The 19627-nt window shown below is 43.2% G+C and overlaps 1 protein-coding gene across 5 annotated transcripts in view; it reads right to left on the bottom strand.

Annotated features, from left to right (window-relative positions):
* Positions 1 to 795: 795 nt before the first annotated feature.
* Sh3d19 (SH3 domain containing 19) overlaps positions 796 to 19627 on the bottom strand; it is a 165032-nt gene continuing 146200 nt past the window's right edge. For 4 of the 5 annotated variants that reach the window (XM_052730219.1, XM_052730221.1, XM_052730222.1 and 1 more), the window contains 8 exons: positions 15322 to 15394; positions 14236 to 14366; positions 12329 to 12387; positions 9285 to 9487; positions 8842 to 8894; positions 6433 to 6619; positions 5717 to 5814; positions 796 to 2659 (listed from right to left, as the gene is read on the bottom strand). In XM_052730219.1, the coding sequence (XP_052586179.1) occupies positions 2543 to 2659; positions 5717 to 5814; positions 6433 to 6619; positions 8842 to 8894; positions 9285 to 9487; positions 12329 to 12387; positions 14236 to 14366; positions 15322 to 15394 (921 nt within the window). In that variant the 3' untranslated portion in view covers positions 796 to 2542. The remainder of the gene's footprint in view (positions 2660 to 5716; positions 5815 to 6432; positions 6620 to 8841; positions 8895 to 9284; positions 9488 to 12328; positions 12388 to 14235; positions 14367 to 15321; positions 15395 to 19627) is intronic. The other variant, XM_052730220.1, reaches the window with a different exon arrangement.

The following is a 19627-nucleotide window of genomic DNA, read 5'->3' as shown; positions in this document are numbered from 1 at the left end:
TCCACTGATGAGTGCACAGCTGAGCGGGATATTAGGCGGCGGAGGAAGGCTACCGAGGATGTTTCTTTGAAGAGCATGTCTTGTGCCTCGTCCTTTCTTTTCTCTCCTCCTGTTCCCTACTTCCCCCACCCTTTCCTGCTTTTTCTTTCATGGATTGTATATGGTGAAAAGCTCCCCTCCATGATGTTCTGGCATGCCTCCAGTCCACAGTGATGGAGCCAGATGGCCTTGGACTGAAAACTCCGAAACCAGGACAAAACAAATATTTTCTCCTTTAGGTTGTTTATAATCAGGCATTTTGTCACAGCTATGTGAAGCTGACTGACAAAGATAAACAATATCAAGCTGTCAACCAAAATTTGCAAACAAACTCAACAATCAGTCCCATTTCTTTCTTATAAAATTTCCTCGGCATTCAATTATTTTTTCTTGGAACATTGTTGATATTTGCCTTGACTTCAATCAATACATATAATAAGAAAGTACCTATGGAAACCCCACAGCTACATTTTGCTTTCTATTAGTTGAGAGAGAAATAAATACCAAGCAAAACAGAACATGGTATAGTGAAATGACAAAAAAACGAATTTGTTTCAATGTATATTTCTGTCAACAAAGAGGAAAGGTATTGAGTAGACTCAAGATAGTGCTGTTGCTGCCTGTGAAAGTCGTCCATCTGTCTGTCCAGCAAACCTGCCTAGCAAAGAGCCACCTCACCCACCTGTGCAAAGGATTGGAGATACAAGGATAAGGAAGATACCATCTACATTCTGAAAAATGCAGTACAGCCTGAGATAAGGAATTGCAAAGTTCAGTTCAGTTTATTGTAGTGTCAAGGAGATACACAACTATTGCACTTATCATTCTGCTTACAGAAGGCCAATATTTAAGAGGAATTTTTTTCTTCAATAAAGATAGGTTTTTCAGAATTTTTACTATTAGATGTTGAAATCTCACAGTCAAAGATACTTCATGGCCCACTCCACACTCTTGACCCCTTCTTTCTCTTGTACAGCTGGCTACAAATGAGAATTTAGTTCGGATAACTCTTTAAGTCATCCTAGTCTCATAATATTAATTTCAGTGAAAACTGACAAGAATTTTCCCTATACACTCTTCACCCAAAATGTAGTAGAAACTCCAGGTCCTAAATTCCAAAACCAAAGGCCAGGGATAGAAAATTTAGTCAAAGACAAAGTAAATATTACTTCCTTACAGAAGCCAAGTGTTTGGGTAATCAGCAGTTGCCTAGCTTTTCAGAGAATGGGAAAAACACACAAACTAAGACGTGGTCCAGCACATGGAACTCTTCTCAAAAACAGAAGAAAGCCATGAACCTTGTTGGGAAGTGTCTCACATTTCCAGTGAAACGTTAACCCACTGATCCGTCAGGAAGATTGTCTTCAATCCATTTGGCTTTAGTTTGTAAACTGTAATTGATTCAGTCACGCAAGAACCACTTTTTAAGCTCAGAACGTGTTACCCTGATCAGCAGGAAAGTGGTTCTTGTGTTTACTCCAATAACTGCAGAGATGAGCTGGGGGTGGGGGTGGGGGGCCGCATCAGCCTTCAGTCCTCTTAAATTATTTTTCCTTCTGATTATATTGAGAAGAAATGAGCTACGAGGCCTTGGTACTGTTTTTCATCTTGCCATTTGCTCTGTATTCTAAGATACTATCCATGATTCATATGTACTACTATAACATGACACAGCTTTTATGTATTACTGGGGTAATGCAAAGAAAATGAGTTTTCCTTTGGGTACCAGTAATTGTCAAAGGAATGATTGCAGATTCAGAAAGTGTGCTTTATAGTAACCCTGTTAACATAAAGTAGACACGGACAAAGAGATAGATAAGCGTGGCATGTCTGTGGGAGGGTTAGTTGTATTAGCAAGGCATCTCAGGGATGGTTTTGGTTGTTTTGACCCCTTCAAGTCCCTGGACAAATGCTGGGAAACACAAGGAGCATTTGGGGGAACATGAGCTTATTTCCCCACCTGCCTGTAAATGCTCCACTAGTTACCAAACGATCTGTTCTGAAGCAAGACTTTGCCCTGGGACTAAGACTAATGTGCTCAAGCTGTTAGAGTTCATTTGAATATCAAAAACAAAATTCAGATTACCATCCATGTCCTGATAGTTACAGCATGTAGAATGTCAAACGTCCTCTCTTTAAACTAAAGTAGAAAATGAAGAAGCATGGTTAACTGATGGGGAGAGGGTTACGAGCACAGTTCCTGCTCATCAGCCTCCCCATGCTGGCTGCCATCACCAGATGATTCCCCAGGGGACGTGTGCATCCGCCTGCCATCCCCACTAACATTTCCCTGCTGACTTGCTCACTCACGGTTCACGTACACCTTCCCACTATGAATGAAGCTAAACTATAAAACCTACATGTCTTCCTCTCTCAGAAATCCCAGTGTACCACATACATCTCAGATACTTCTCTTTCTGTTAAAAAAATAGTGCAAAATATCTGATAGTCAAAGTGAATGTTCAAGTGAGTGCTCGTGCCAAGGAACAGCCAAGCTTCACCTTCAGCTGACTTGTAGAAACTGAACGTAGTTTTTGGGAAATATTCCAGATCTTCCCATGAGCTCTCCACTCATCCAGTCATCATCCACGGGCTCCAGCTCTGTTATTACATCTCCAGCCTGGAAGAAGACAGGAGTTAGAAATCATTATTGGTTTCTGCAGGGTATAAGCACAGAGCGTAGCCTACCTGGAGCGGCATGAATAATCTTCTCTTTATAGAACTCATTTATCTTGATTTGCAGAGAGGATTAAATGATAAGCCACACAGATGATGTATACCTAATGATGACATTTGCTTGCAGGCCTCTTTTTCTCAAAGTAAACTCAATCCCCCACCACTGTCAGCCTTGCTGCGTACTGTTTCCTGCTTATGTTCACAATCCCTAATCTGAATCACTCTTTAATCAATGACAGTATCAGCTATACACACACAAGCATACATATTTTCACCTAACAAGGGTTAACAGAATACCTACTACGTGGAAGACACTGTTCTTGGTAATACAGGTGTAGTGTAGTAAATAACAGACTCACTCTAGAGTGGGAAGACAAGTAAGCCAACAGAGAGAGACAGAGAGCGCGGCTTTGCTACTCATGAGGGCCATCAAAGAAGGACACACTGACAGTCATGCTTCCGTAAGGATTACAGATGAAAGAGTGAGCCATATGCTCCCTGTGTGCTTTGTCCTAGTCCGTTCCTTACAGAAGATGAACTTACTTAAATAGCTGTACTTCTAGAGATGAGTACTATTAGTATCCTCATTTTAGAGAGATATTTTGTGTGTGTGTGTGTGTGTGTGTGTGTGCACAAGTGCCTGTGCGTGTGTGTGTATACACGTGGAAGCCAGAGGTTGATGCCAAGTGTCTCCCTTAGTCATTCTCCACCTTATATACCGAGGAAAGGTCCCTTACTTGAACCCAGAACTCACGGATTCAGCTGGTATAGCTAGCCAGCTTGTGTTGGGGGTCCCCGTCTCCCCCAGATTGTCCTGACCTCCTGGCATTTACGTGGCTCCCGGGTACCTGAATCCCGATCCTGACACATGCAGCAAGTGCCTTACCCACTGAGTACCTCCCCAGCTCTACATTTCCTTGTTTCATAGGCGAAGAATCTGAAGCTCAGCTGTCACACAACTTGTCAGGATTGCACATAAACAATTAGCGTAGAGCCAGAATTCAAACCTCAGGGTATTCTAGGGCCCATATTCCTAACAAGAGGCTACGAGGCCACCGCCACCGCAGTTCACAGTGGAAAGTTACTGTCAAGCTGCTTTGTATCAGCCTGAGCATATATATTGTACTCTGTTTTAATTCTTGCTCCTAACAGTGTTTCTCTCTAACGTGTGGCTCATTCCATCCCTCCCTAGCCTCAGCATCCATTTTCATCCAGGCCCATCTTACGTGCTTTGCCGTGACACAGAACACTGCTTTCTCCACATCTGTGTTAGCCACAGTGCTAGTGTGTCCTGCACATGTGAAAATTATCCTTCCTTTGTCAGACGAAGACATAGGATTTTGTTCCTTATGGTGTCCAGTAACTTCTTAGAGCCTGGCTTTAAAGTTCTGCCAAGGTCAAAGATGACCCTAGCTACTTCAAAAAATATCTTTACCAGGATAAATGGATTTCTTTGGAGCACTACTACACAGCTGTCTGCAGAACTTATTTGATTAAAGCCTTTCCTTTATGGAGAACGGACTGAAAACACAGAGACTATCAGATGTCATTTATCTGTTCTGCTTTGCTTAAATATGTAAAATTTTGGCTATTCAAAATTTGTTACAAATAAGTTACTTCTTATTTAAAGAGTCCCTTAGCAAAAAAACCAAAACCAAAATCAAAAACCTCCACAACTATTTGACTTACAAGCCCCTCATTCGTGAAAACAACCTGTTCTTTGTGGGGTATGCTGTGGATTCTATGACTCGACATAAATGAAAGCCATAATACCCCAAAAGTTTGAATTCAGATTCTTCACCTGCAACAACATCTTATCTGGAGACAAGGAATAAATCTTGAGCTGCAGATTTGCGAGGCTGAGAAGGAGCAAGACATCAGTTTCCAAACTTAAGGAGTGTGTGGATCAAGGCATCAGAAAAAGATTAAAGTCACTAACTTAGAGATGCCTGCCGTTTGTTAACAATATTTTATAGCAGAAATGATATTTTAATCTAAAAGAACCGTCTTGGAATAAAGGAACTATCACAAAGTAGAAGTTAGCAACTTCACCGCCACCTCTCCGGCAGCCCTGCGCGGCTGGCTAGCACCCTCTCTTGCTCACTCTGTGTAGACGAGTGAAACCTTTGTTCGGGCAGTTCTCTGTTCTGGGTCTCGTCTTAGCCCTCCACTTCCGGAGGCTTTCATTCTTTGCTTGTGATGGAATGCCTTCAAAGACAGACTTTACCACTGTGCCACAGCTGTTTGGCAGCACCAACTACAACAGTCTCCCACAGTGCAGTCCCAAAGTTCTCTCTGCCCGGATGCTTTCCTCTGACCACGGCTCAATAGAAATGTACTCCATTTCCACATTCAGGAAAGTAAGAGACACTTTTTTTGGTAAGGAAGATCAGGGTTATATTTGGATATTGTTTACAAAAATCTCCAAAATTCAGCTCAGCATTTTGGGGCTGTTTCCCAAAGCACTGGTGGGTGTCTTTGTGGACAAGAACAGCTCTTATCAGGCTACCGTGGCAGACAGTAGCCAGAGTTGTCAGACTTTTCCATCCAGATGTTAGCAGCAGGCTGGGAGGGCTGAGGAAAACAGTCTTAATGAAAACTCCCGTATCGAGATCTGATATTGTAAAGCCAAGCTACAGGGATTGTTTGAAGGCCGCGATTACTCAGCTAAGGTTTCCCCTCAGTCCTTAAATGACAGTTGATGATGCAAACTACCAGGCCTTAATCAGGCCTTATTCACTTGTTTTAGACACCCCCCCCCACCACCCTGCGCTTTGGACAAGGTTCAAGCTAGCCTCAAATCTATGATCCTTCTACAATCTCCCTCCTGAGAACTGGAATTCCAGGACCGTGTGACCATGCCCAGCTCTATGCACTCTCTTCCCTTACCTAACAATTAGGGTCTGAGAGCTCTTCATTCTTAGGTAACGATCAACATTCCATTCACATGTGCATTGCAAAGTATGTAGTGGTAGTGAGGTATAAAAAGATACAGTCTGACCTTGAAAGAGAGTTCATCTTCGTTTTCCCCGAGGAAATCATACAGGGCCTTGACCTTCCTCCCCTTCAATACTGTGGTAGCCATATTTTTTGCCTCAGCTGCAAAGACACAAGAAACTCAAATACGCGGGAAGACAATCACACAAAACACAAACATCCCAAGAACCTGTCTTGTCACTCTTTAAATATTTTCAATTAGTTTTGAATTTCTTTAACTTGCAAAAAAATAAAATAAAATAAAATAAAAAAAATTTAAAAAAAGGTTGTTCACTTAGCAGGAAAAGAATTGTCCAAAGTCTATTAGTCAAAGTCTGCCATTATTTAGTGATATCTGTATCTTTTTTTTTTTTTTTTTTTTTAAAGATTTATTTATTTATTAGGTATGCAGTGTTCTGCCTGCATGTATGTCTGCAGGCCAGAAGAGGGCACCAGATCTCATTACAGATGGTTGTGAGCCACCATGTGGTTGCTGGGAATTGAACTCAGGACCTCTGGAAGAGCAGCCAGTGTTCTTAACCTCTGAGCCATCTCTCCAGCCCCGATATCTGTATCCTTTTCCCTCCACATAGCTGACACAGAAGTGTGGGAGTGACTTTATTGATCATCTCCTCCCGATGTGGGTAAGAAACTGAAGCCAAGCGTGATCAGAGGTAAAGGAATATACACTGTTTAAGCCTTGGGCCCTTGAAGAGTAAGTCACCTCAGCAGCGGCCGTACCTGGGCAGGGCTGTACAAACACTGCCGGGAAGATGCCTTCCCTGTCATGCAGTCGGCCCCGGTACCAGTCCGAGTCTAACTGCTCAAGGATCAGGATCCGGTCTCCACGTTTGAAGGACAGGTCCTCGCTGGTCTCTGCTGTGAAGCTGTGAAGAGCCTTGCACCACTCTCCAGAAATGCTGCTCTCCTGTTTCAAAGCGGGAGTCTGGTAAGGAACGTGAGGGTTTATCCCAAGGCTTCAAAGATGATGAGGAATAAAAGCTAAGGGGTCATGGGGGCTGGTGGGATGGCTCAGTGGTTAAGAGCACATGCTTCTTTCCCAGAAGCCCAGAGTTCAGTTCCCTAGGACCCATGTCAGGCAGTTCACAACCATCTGTAACTCTAACACAAGGGGGATCTAACACCCTTGCTGGCCTCTGAGGGCGTTCACATGCATGTGTAAACGTACTCAAATAAATAGATAAGTATACAAAAGAGCAAAGGTATTATAAGAGTTCAAAACCTGAAGTTTTCTTCAAATTAGCTAATATTTTATGTTACTGTCAAGTTTCAGGAATAAATTTCCAGTAGCTTTTTTCTTAAAGTATAATTTTAAGTGACAAGTGTGACGGAATTTGTGGTTTTGCTACTTTTAAGGAACATGTAATATTTAAGCAGAAACGTTTCTCTTGTGATCTATTCTAAGATCACAAGAAGATAGGCGACTTCTATCTAATTCTCCACTGAGAACATCTTCTGTGGTGCTGGAGAGATGGCTCAGCATTGCAGAGGACTTAGGTTTGGTTCCCAGCACCCACACGACAGCTTAAAACTGCCTGTCACTCAAGTTCCAGGGGATAAGACATTCTCTTCTTGCCTCCACAGGTTCCTGCACATATACCGTGCATGCGTGAGGGGATCTGATGCCCTGTTTTGGACTCCCATGGCACTGCATGGTCATGACACACAGAATACATACAACAAAAATACCCACTCAAATAAAAGAAAATGAAAAAAAAAAGTTTTTTAAAAAAGAATACTTGCCGGGCGGTGGTGGCGCACGCCTTTAATCCCAGCACTCGGGAGGCAGAGGCAGGCGGATCTCTGTGAGTTTGAGGCCAGCCTGGGCTACCAAGTGAGTTCCAGGAGAGGCACAAAGCTACACAGAGAAACCATGTCTCGAAAAACCAAAAAAAAAAAAAAAAAAGAATACTTATCAATCAGGCACAGTGGTGCACACCTTTAATCTCAGTCCCTAGGAGGCAGAAGCAGGCTGATCTCTCTAGAGTTTGAAGCCTGTCTGTCTACATAGCAAAGCCATGTCTTCAGCTTCCCCAACGCATTAGAGGAAGGTTCTGCCCTCTGAAGAGGCAGCTCTTCCAAGCTGGATGGGAACTCCAGGTTTCAGAATCTCTAACAGGCAGTGGAGGGTACAGGTCAAGAGCAAAGGCTGGGCAGCCAGGCAAGCAAGGGTTGCAGATCCGGCTCTGCCATTTCCTGGTTTCGTGTGACACCAGGCTTCTCTGAGATTCGGTTTCATCTAAGGGTTACTGTGAGAGTCAAGTGACAGGACACAGAGAGAACACTTTCCACGGTGCCTGGTGGAACACTTTCTACTTCCCTTCTCAGTAACTGCTCGACCAAAACAAAAACCAAAAGCAAAAAAAAAAAAAAAAAAACAACAAAAAAACCCCCCCAAAACCTTACCTGCTAGGTTTGGTGGCTCACACCTGTAATCCCAACACTTGGGAAGCGGAGGCAGGAGAACTACCATATATTTGAGGCCAGCTTGGGCTACAGAATGAGATTCTGTCTCAAAACAAAGCACAAACCAAAAAAAAAAAAAATAAAAAAAAAAATAAAAAAGGAAAATTAAACAAAAAAACCAACCTAAACAAACTGTCTAATAGTGTGTGTGTGTGTGTGTGTGTGTGTGTGTGTGTAGGTCATGAAACTGGAATGAAGATCATGAGAGAGGAAGAGGCGCTTTAGGGAGAGAGGAGAGAGAGAGAGGGCACCAGACGTGGTTGTGCATGCTTGTGTTATCAGCACTTGGGAGGAAGAGGCAGGATGATAAGGTGTTCAAGGCCAGCCTGGGCTACACAGACCCTAACTCAACACCCCTCTACACAGAAGAGAGCATGGCATGGAGCACATGTGACATGAAAACAGACATGGGGACTATTTGGGAGGAAGAAGGGGAAGGAGAGACCAAAAGGCACAGTGCCTGTTTTCTCACTTCCTATCAGGGTCTGCACGGCTTCCCAAGAATTGTCTGTACAGTATTATACCAACCATCCCATCCACTACTGCAAACGTTCGCTATATAACAAGAAAAGTGGTTTCATACTGTTTTCTCTCAATGATTTAGTATCAATTCTCCCAGGGTTTAGATGCGAATAACTATAGTTATTCACTCAAGCAGCCTACCTGAGAATTCGAGCCAGGGTTTTCGTTTTTGGTCTTTGGTGGCACCTTTGTGTCTACATTAAAAAAAAAAAAAAAGTCAGATGAAAAGACTATATAGTATTAGAGGAAAATTGTTGGGTGGGGTAAGAGTGTGGAGCCTGGGATTCCAGACCAGTCTCTTTAAGTGTCAGCTTCCTGGGACTGTTTATTTAACTGTAGACCAGGACTCACAATTAACTGTACAATCCACTGTCTAAAAGTCTTGGTCATTTCTCACATGTAGTCATTGCTAACTACCTAAAATAATAAATAAAACTAGTTTCCGACATAAATTACCCTTCAAAGTAAGTTTTCCTTCTACCTACGAATACAATATGGATTTTTAAGCATCGTAAGTGTTATTAATCACTGGTTCATTTGAATTAGACAAGGACACAATAAGCACGCATATTCTCCATACTCACTTAAAATATTTGCACCAGATGTGGGATGATCCTCAACAAGTTCCACAAAGTTAAGGGGAAAAATCCCAGTTCGGTCTCGAATCTCTCCTCTGGCCCATTCCTCATTCACATACTCCTTGAGAATAATTACTTCTCCCTCTGAGAAACTTAACTCATCCTTCTGGTCTCCGATATATTCAAACCGGGCAACACATTGTGGGCCTCTGGACAAAGAAGAATATGGGTATGGGTTAAATTTATGAGCATTTACAAAACAATAAAGACCCTAATTGGCTTTACTTTCAAGCTATCATTAAGCAACACTTTTTGTTGGCTTTTGTTTTTGTTTTTTGAGACAGGGTTTCTCTGTGTAGCTAGCGTTGGCTGTCTTGGAACTCACTCTGTAGATTCAAGGTGTGCACCACCACCTGCTGGCTCAGCAACACTTCTCAAGACAGAAAAAAGTGACCAGGTGGTGGCAGTGGTGGCAGTGCGTGCCTTTAATCCCGGCACTCGGGAGGCAGGGGCAGGCCTCTGTGAGTTTGAGACAAGCCTGATCTACCGAGGGAACCCCAGGACAACCAAGGCTACACAGAGAAACTCTGCTCGAAAAACAAACAACCAAACCAAAATCAAAAACCAACCACAACAAAAACCAGAATAAAGTGTTCTCTAGTAGTAACTTTAAAAAAGCTTTTCAACTTGCTTCAGTCTTTCAATAAATATCCTGTTTACTATGGAACAAGGTATATTTGCTCTATGAAAAAACTTCCACGAAAATACATCTAAAAATGTCTAAACGACAAGGCTAATTTCTAGAAAGGGAAGCTCTTCACACAGACGGGCCAGGCTCAAGGGTAGAGACTTCAAGCGTCATTCCGGACCAGCAGCTGACTGACTGGTAGTCTACACCGCACATCTGCCTTTTGGTCAGTTTTTATTTAATTACAGAATCTCCCCAGACTCCATGTGTCTGTGTCTTTGTGCCAAAGTCAAGCATGGCCCAGTCTGAACCCTTTCAATCACGAACACGCTGGGATCGGGAGTACTCCCCCTGAGAATCTCAGGGCAAGACATCAAAGTCTTGCTTAAGAATGAGGACAGTACGAGGGGAGCATCTGCCAGGCAGAGGGGACGCTCACTCTGCACTCACTGCACCAGCGAGCTGAAGGTCCAAAGGAGCCTGACAAGTTAGAAGGCCAAGGAAAACAGAAAGTTGGCAAGGCACGCCATCTTCCATCCACGCGGTTGCTCTGCAAGGACTGTGTACCGCCTCTAAGAAGGCTGCGTTCCTGAGACTGGAACACCCTTTAGTGATCTGCAGTTTTGATGGAAAAATAAGAGACAAGCGGAGAGAGAGCTTGGTCCGTAGAAGGCTCGATTTAATACCGGACCTTTGGTTTGAGGCCTCAGAAAGCAAGTGTCAGCAGCAGAAATCTAACAAGAAAACAACTGCCTGTAACAGAAACGCTGGCCCCTGCTGAATTCAAATTCTGATCGAAGCTGGGTCAGTAGATCAATGGCTGCTCAAGCCTGTTTAAACTCAGCCTGCCCGGGGGGCATCTGTTGCTCAGAGTAGAAATGCAGCCTGAAGTACCAATGACTGGATGCCGTGGCCCCGAAAGTTTTCCTATTGGTGATAACCTTTGCATTTATTGTCTCCAGTCCCCTGGGAACGCCTCCTTATGCCTGACCTATTCACAGACAGGTTTACAGTCTTCACCAGGTAGTGAATTGTACTAATTTGCTCATTTTACTAGAATATAAAGCTGCATTGTGGCGGGGCTTTAAATCACACAAGAGTTACGACGAGGCATAAAAGGCACATAAATCCCTGGAAAGGTCTCATGAACACAGGAACACACAGGAGGAGGCCGCAGCTTAACTCTTCTCCCACTTTTCTAGTCCTTAAAAACAAAACAATACAAGACGTCTACCAGGGTGCAGTTTCTTGGTTTCATAGGTGGGATTCGAACCCAGAGCTGTATACACTGCTAGGCAAGCATTTGGCCACTTAGCCGGGCCCTGGCCTCACCTGGCTGTTTTTTGTAGGATTCATAGTTTATAAGATAGACATATTTTTCATGAGGAAAATAGTTGAAGTTTCTAGAAAAGCTGCTAACAAACACCAGGAAGCCACACTAAAAACTCACTGAGGACAAGACCGTCTCTACAGGCTGCAGCCAGGCCAGGGCAAGTTCCCTGAGACTGCTTGGTCACTGTCCCCAGGCCTGCATGGAAGGCTGCTTAAGCTGGCTTCTATCAGCCTACTGCACGGACTTTTAAATGTGTTTCTTTTTTAACAGTTTTCTTCTTCTTCTTCTTTTTTTTTTTTTTTGGTTTTTTGAGACAGGGTTTCTCTGTGTAGCTTTGCGCCTTTTTCTGGAACTCACTTGGTAGCCCAGGCTGGCCTCGAACTCACAGAGATCCGCCTGGCTCTGCCTCCCGAGTGCTGGGATTAAAGGTGTGCGCCACCACCGCCCAGCTCAGTTTTCTTTTTTTATTCATTATGCGTATGAATGTTTTGCCTGAAGTATATATGTGCACCACAGGTATGCCTGGTGCCCACAGAGGTCAGAAGAAAGCACTGGATCTCCTGGAACTGGAGTTACGGATGGTTGTGAGTCACACGTGTGTGCTGAACCCAGGTCCTCTGTAAGTTGCTCTTAATTGATGCACCATTTCTCCAGGCTCTCCTTCTCTCCTTCCTTCCCTCTCTCTCTTTCTTTTCCCTCTGCCCCCCTCTAAACAGTGTGGGTGTGCACGCATATACCTCAGAGGCCAGCAGAGGGCACCAGATCCCCTAGAACTGGAGTTGGGTGATTTGTAAGCTACCTAATGTGGGTGCTGGGAATTGAACTTGGGTCCTCTACAGGTGCAGGATGCATCCTAACCACTGAGCCATGTCTCCAGCCTCTCACTATCACATGCTAAGCAAATAAAATTTCCTCAGAATTAAAGACACTGAGAATCTGGCTAATCATGCAATGGAAATGATTAAGCTTAGAAATCCTTCATTTCTTCCTCCTTTTAATTTTGTACAAAAGCACACAGACCAAACTTACTTAGCACAGTGAGACGAAACTGATTCTCTTTTTCCACCTCTTCCTTCTGGAATATCAACCTAGGAAAGACAAAATCAGGGCAACACTTGCTTCTTTTTCATAATTTGGTTGAGATAAATTTAACATCAAGTAATGAGGAAATGCATGATTACAATTCCAGGGAAGCTAGCTGTTGAATGGATTGGAGGTATAGTTGCTGAACACTAAGAAAACCAAAAGTGAGTTTTGGAAAAAATGTACAGGTTCAGCTGGATGTGGCGACACACTCCTATAACACTAGCACACAGGAGGCTGAGGCAGGAGGATCATGAGGTGGAGGCTAGCCTCTGCTACAGTAGTGAGACCCTGTCTAAAAGGGGTGGAGGGAGAACAGCTCCTGATGTAGTCCTCTTTGGGCAACCAATCACCCTGCGGCCGTGAGCACATTAACATCATTCTGTCCCTGAGAATTCTCTACACTCTATCCAAGGACAGCCATCGGCCATCAGCCATCAGGTCACAAAACTGCTGCCCTGTTCAAACCAAGAGCAGGATATGGCAACACTTCCTGGTCCCCAAATGAGGCGTTTGATCAGATTTGTGAATTCTCTCCATATATTGAAGGGGACTTTCCCCCTTTACCATCAGGGTAGGAAGAAAGTAGTACGTACTAAATGAGTGTCCACTAAGCGCCAGGCACTTCAGTAAATAGCAGAGCTGGGCTGGAGGAAAACTCTCGGCCATACGCATGCAGCGAAAAGCTACTTAAGACTGTGAGGTCTATATTAGATCAACGCCCTTCTAAATAAATTCTCTAAGTTTGATGTTTTAAAACGATTCTTTAAACTTGTGGGCTTAGGAATAACATTTATACCAATAATGTGGCCGACTGGGTGTGATTGATTGCAGTGTGGTAATTGTGCTTTTTAAAGCCCCGTTACACCGAGCAGAAGAAAAATGGAGAGTGCTAAAACTAACATCACTCTTAATATTAATTTAGGGAATGCGGTTAGATTTCTCCAAAGAACCAGGCCACATCTACACTGGGCAATTTTGAAGATCTACATTTCATAATCCAAGAGACTCAAACTCTTCTCTATTTGAAAAATACAGATTTTCTGTCACACTTTCTGAAGTTTCTGATGTAATGGAAAATTACCATTTTTTCCCCTTCAAAATAAGCTGTTAACTTTTAAGCTAGCATTGGTATTTCATAGTATCAATGGGTTATATCAAGGAGTGAGTCATATTTTTCTCATTGACACAAGTATTCAAGGAGCAATTCTTGTTTTGTCCCCATGTTTCATAGTCATTGAGGCTTGGCATGAAAACCATCAACATGCTGGAGTGTGCTCACAAAGTTAAGCTATCAGGCGCCCTACAATTTTGATGCTTCAATAATATCATTTTCTCCAACCAGACTTGAAAATATTATGTGAAAAGGCATTAGTGGACCACTCCCTCCAGTGAGAGGGCCTTGGTACCCTCAGACTGACATGGTACCTCAGCCCCACAGAACACCCCTTCAGAACTGCCTAATGGCACTAAACTCGTGTTCACTAAGAATCAACATACACCCGTAAGTGCTTCGGAACCCTCCAAGGATAAATGATCTACCCACTGATCGTCCTTCATCGGAGCATGGTGGGCTCAGCAGTGGACACACAACTGAAGATAATGATCCACCCCCACCCCCCCAGACTCTAGCAGCAAGGGGTAGGGCCCTGTGAATCCTTATCTCTTCCACAACTGATTGCTGACAGAGCCAGTCTGTGTGGGGAAAAGATTTATTTTAAAAATGTCCAAATGGCAATGATCAAGAGAAGACAGAAAAGAGGAACTCACGACTTATAGTTCCCCTTTCTCACCTGTGAGTCTCACTGAACCACTGCATCTGTGGCCAAATAAAATACACAGAACCCACTTACAATAACTTTGACGTAATTGGCAGGAAAGACGCCAATCTGGTTTCTACATTTCCCTCTGTACCATTCTGCATCGATTTTTTCGAGAAGATAAACAATTTCTCCAGATGTGAGACTCAGATCATCCGCCTGCTCTGTAATACAGAATTAGTGACGCACGATGAATTACCCCAGCCGCACATGTGACTAAAGGGGAGCACAAAGCAGCATTTAGATCTGTCCACAGCGACCCTATATTCTACTGATCCTGAGACAGACTAGATTACACGGGTCAAATTATTTTTTTCATAACATTTTATTTAAAAAATTTGATATTAGAGGGTCTCTTTTCTAAGACCAGATTAGATATATCCAGCAAGGGAAACCGTTTTTAAAACCACCATTGTCCTGGCCAGTGGTTCCCTCTGTGCCAATGGAAGCCTCTTGCTGAAAACACATTCAATACTGAAAGGCCTTTCTAGACATGGCATGATACACTGACCATTATTCCCAGTCACCCTGAAAAGCCATTCCAACTTCAGATATTAACTAAGGGAGTACTACGGCTCTTTGGGAAGAAAATTTATCTACACTAAAATACAAACCAGCCTGCTAAGTAAATATAAGTAAGTTGTAAACAGTTTTTTAAAAAATTAGCAGCCTTGGCTATGAAGGATAACTTAAAATGATTACAAAAATCTAATATTTTGATCTCCTAGGTAAGTGGTGGGTGAGACACATTAAAAAAATCTCTTTTAAAAACCCATTTTATTAAATTAGAATTAACTTCATCACAATGCTAAACAAGTAAATATTCTAGCCTGAGCCCCTGAAGGATGCTGTTTTGAGCTATAACTTCATCACAGAGTTAAAGTTTGTAACTGGAAAGCAATGGCCATTTTTCCTTTGTATGGGGGACCCCCATCCCTCTCAAAGGATGGCTTTCCAGCTAAGCCTTCTGGCGTGACTGGGTGCACGGCGCCTTCCTGAAGGCAGAGTTGATGGATAAGATGATATCCACAGTCAGGATTCTACAGGCACAGACAATGAGGAAGGAAGGCTTTGACAGGGTATCGCAGGACTCCATCAGCTTATTATTTATGTCCTTACCTGCTGGGAAATCGTGAAGGACCACAGCATGGGGAGCACCACTGTCCACAGGCTTCTGAGTGTGGCCTGAATCCTTGGGGGGAAAAACAGGGCTGTGAATGGAGTGTGCAGGATAGAACTGGTTGCATTATTCACTCTGAGATCATTTTTTTTTCTTGTTAGCGTCCCCCCAAAAGAATTGCTATGAGCACCAGATGCAAACCACACAGGTGAGCTAGACAAGGGAATCATTATCACCTGGAAAAAGAATGTGTCCTTGCCAGAGAGGGGGCAGAAATGACTTTCAATTGCATATCATTAAGCATCTCTCTCTTTTTTTTTTTTTAAATAATTTAAGATTTTATTTATTATGTATATGGTGTTCTGTCTGCATTATGCCTGCAGGTCAGAAGAGGGCACCAGATCCCATCACAGATGGTTGTGAGCCACCATGTGGTTGCTAGGAATTGAACTCAGGACCTCTGGAAGAGCAGCCAGTGCTCTTAACCTCTGAGCCATCTCTCTAGTCCCCATTAAGCATTTCTTTTCAAGGATTTACTTATTTTATGCATATGGGTGTTTTCCCTGCACGTATGTCTGTACATCACACAAGTGCCTGGCACCTACAGAGACCAGAAGGTGGCATCGGATCCCCTGGAACTGGACGTACTTGGAACTGAACCTGTGTCCTCTACAAGAGCAGTAGTAGGTCTCTTAACCACTGAGTCATCTCTCCAGTCCCCTACGCATTTTGATCTTAAAGGAAGAAACTAAAACAAGACAGAGCTTTAACTTTAAGAACTTTAAAGGAAACAAAACTAAACACCAAAACACTTTTCCTACCTCAAAGTGGTGAGATTTAGCCACTTTGCCTTCCAATGGTCCTTTTCCCCTTCAACTGACCAACTTAAACCTTAAAGGGCAGAGCTTTCAAAGCTGAGCCCACCCCGCTGGAAGAGAATGAAGCTCTGTATTTATGTTCTTGCTTTCTGCGGTGAAAAGAGCTAATGACTTCCCACAAAAGTATAATTCACAGGAGAAACCACTTCATTTATTACCACTTAACTGAATACATTCTCTAGTCTGAAAGCAATGCTATCTACCATGCTTGGCCTTTCTATTTAATCTGAATGGCTTATTCAACAGCAATTCTGAGTAAATTAGCAAAGAGAATGTAGTATTCTTTAGCTAGGTAAACAATGGCCTGGATTAGCTGGAGGAGAGGGTGATGTTGAAGAGGTACACTTCAGGACTGACAAGCAGTTGCTTCTCTGGTTTTACTTTCTTTCTTATTGTTCTTCTTCCCCCTCTCCTCCTCCTCCTCCTCCTCCTCCTCCTCCTCCTCCTCCTCCTCCTCCTCCTCCTCTTCCTCTTTCTGCTGCTTCTTCTGCTGCTGCTATGTGAACCAGGCTGGCCTCAAACTCATAGAGATCCTCCTGCCTCTGCCTCCCTAGTGCTGGGATTAAAGGTATGCGCCACCTCCTGTTTATTTTGTTTCTTGAGACAGGAGGGTCTTGCTATCCATCCCAGGTAGTTCTGGGACTCACTATGTAGACTGACATGGTTTCAAATTCATGATGCTCCTGCCTCAACATCCTGAGTGCTAGAATTATGGGTGCGTGTCACCACACCTGGCTTCTTAGCCTCTTTATATGAAGAAACAGGCTTATCAATGACATCATCACCATCATCAAATCCAGTTAAAGGGTGTAGCTTACTTTCTTTGGTGGTCCTGGGGATCAAGCCCAGGGCCTTACTCACAGGCAAGGAAGCATTCCACCCTAAACCCTTGGGGGATGTTACTTAAAATTCTTCTGGAAGGAATGGCCCACTGTTCCCACCCTGAAGTATTTCTGTCAGATCTTTCCTGAATCCATCTACTCTTTTAACCAAAATGCACCACCGTAGCAAAGTGTCTATTCTTAACACAGGTAAGCAGAGCTGTGACTCAGGTTGAGACAGTTATGGCTGATGCAGCTTTTTCACATCAGCTTACCAAAGCAACACAACATCTTCTTAGCTCCTGCTCATTGCTTTTGTTTAAACAATGAGCAACATGGGAGTTTTGGTAATTGTGAGCTATTTTAGATCTCCAGTGGCCATTTATGTAATTAATTGTGTATGTGTGATTTTTTTTTTCTCCAAGACAGGGTTTCTCTGTGTAGCCCTGGCTGTCCTGAACTCACTTTGTAGACCAGGCTGGCATCGAACTCAGAGATCCACCTGCCTCTGCCTCCTGAGTGCTGGGATTAAAGGTGTGTGCCACCACTGCCTGGTGTGTGTGTGTGTGTGTGTGTGTGTGTGTGTGTGTGTGAGATTTATATTGTTCTTGATTTACATCTGCAGGAAAAGGAATGGCTATTCCATCAACAGTATTAGGCTGGATGGCTACTGACTTGGAAAAAGTGAAGTCAGAGATCTACCTTAAATATAACATGAACATGAATCTCCAAATAGACCAAATATATTCAAGAGAGAGCGTTGAGAAGATAATTTGAGCCTCCAGTTAATTTCCTTTTTCAAGCCTTCAGTGATGAACAATGAGACTGATCAGGAGGAACAGGCTAGACAGGGTTGGCCACAAGGGAGCAGTACAGCCCAGATGCTGCCACCAGGGTGCATAGATGGTAAGTCAATCTAAGAGAGTTCAAAGGTCTTTCTACATCATGGCTAAGGAAATGATATTAAACAATAAGAATAGCTAATACCATTGCTCATTTATGGTGCTCCAATCACTGTAATAAATACCTTGTATGCATTAACATTGGCTCACTTGTTAAATGTCTGAGATACAATTCACACAAAATAAAATTTATCCATTTAGAATGTATGTGATTTTAGAACATTCATAGAATTGTGCAACTATCATTGAAGTCTATGTTTAGAGCATTTTTATAATCTCCCTTCCCCACAGAACCTATGTGTGGGCTAAAGTTATGGTTTAAGTTTTAATTACTGTGCTTAAGAGATTTCCAAAACAAAAAATGCCTCTAACCTGTAAGCTTCACTTACCCTAGGACAGACAATTTCCTGGACTGCAGGGGGCTGTTGTTTATGTAAGATATGAAGAAGCCACATGTGTTGGCTTCTGTAAACAAGCTTGGTAGTGAGAGGTACGCAGACAGGAAGTACGTCAGGATGGATGCCTATCCCCGATTGGGCGAAGGCAGGAAGTATGTAGCCTTGTGGCTTTTGACTTTATAAACCTCTGACTAATGGAATTCATGGCCATTCTCTGGGAATCCTGGGTGGATCTGGCCAGTATTTAATAAAGCTTGCTTCAAATTTGGCTTAAAAGTTGTGGTAGTGGTCTTCTCCTTCTCACCTGGTGGGATTAACACCTACCCTCTGGCAGTTACTCCTCCACCCTCCCCTCAGCCCTAGGCAAATGCTAACCTACTTCCTGTCCTTATGGCTGTACCTTTTCTGGGTTTCTATACAATATGTCAATTCCAAAAACAACTCTGTTGGGCATTACCACACTTACTTCACTTATAAAAAACCAAAACAACAACAACAACAACAACAACAAAAATCATTAGCACACTCTGTGACCCCCGAGTAGAGAAGGGAACGGAAGCCACGCACATTACCAGGTTAGGGGAAAGTATAACCCATTTTGGGACCTCCTTCTTCCCCACTGAAGGTGGTGCTGGGTCGGGCACCTGCACATGGAAGTTAAGTGCTGGGACAAGGGGCCACCCACACTTTATTATCTAAGAACCGTAACAATCCCTACGAACCCAAAAGCCTAAAGAATGGTTCATTTCATTTCACCAACAGAGATAAGACAGTGAACGGCCCCGGAGGACAGAGACTAACGGGCGATGCTCAAAGTGGGGAACTTTGGACTGCTACAACTTTGGATTTCTAAGTTTGAAAAATAGATGTAAAAGGATAGATTTCTGGCAGCCTGACTCCTGCCATCACCAACGGCATACTCGGAGAGAGAAAGGGCGGCTGTGACAGATGGATGATGCTGGACCCAAACAGAGAAAACTGGGTAAGAGGATTTTTTCCTGTGTGAACTAGTTAGATTTTTCACATGCCAGCTGCACTAGCTGAAGACATTTCTTCTCCTTAAAATGAGACATTTTAGTTTCTTAGGGAAACTTGAAAAGATAATAAACTGCCTTCCAAGAAGAAGGAAGTAGCCTAGATTAGGAAGTCTAGGGTGAATAACGAACTAAGTTCTTTACCTGCGTTGAATGACTGGTATATTTTTCTTATATGTTACCTTGAACAACCAACAGTGAACACTGAACTGGTCAGTTAAACTCTTCTAAAACTACAGCCAGAGCTGGGGTGGGGGGGGACTGGGGGGTAG

This window comes from Peromyscus californicus, unplaced genomic scaffold (genome assembly GCF_007827085.1).
Source record: "Peromyscus californicus insignis strain IS unplaced genomic scaffold, ASM782708v3 Scaffold_9__1_contigs__length_137607984, whole genome shotgun sequence".
Taxonomy (NCBI): Eukaryota; Metazoa; Chordata; class Mammalia; order Rodentia; family Cricetidae; genus Peromyscus; species Peromyscus californicus.
The sequence above is the reverse complement of the archived record's forward strand: the minus strand, read 5'-3'. Positions and strand labels throughout refer to the sequence as shown.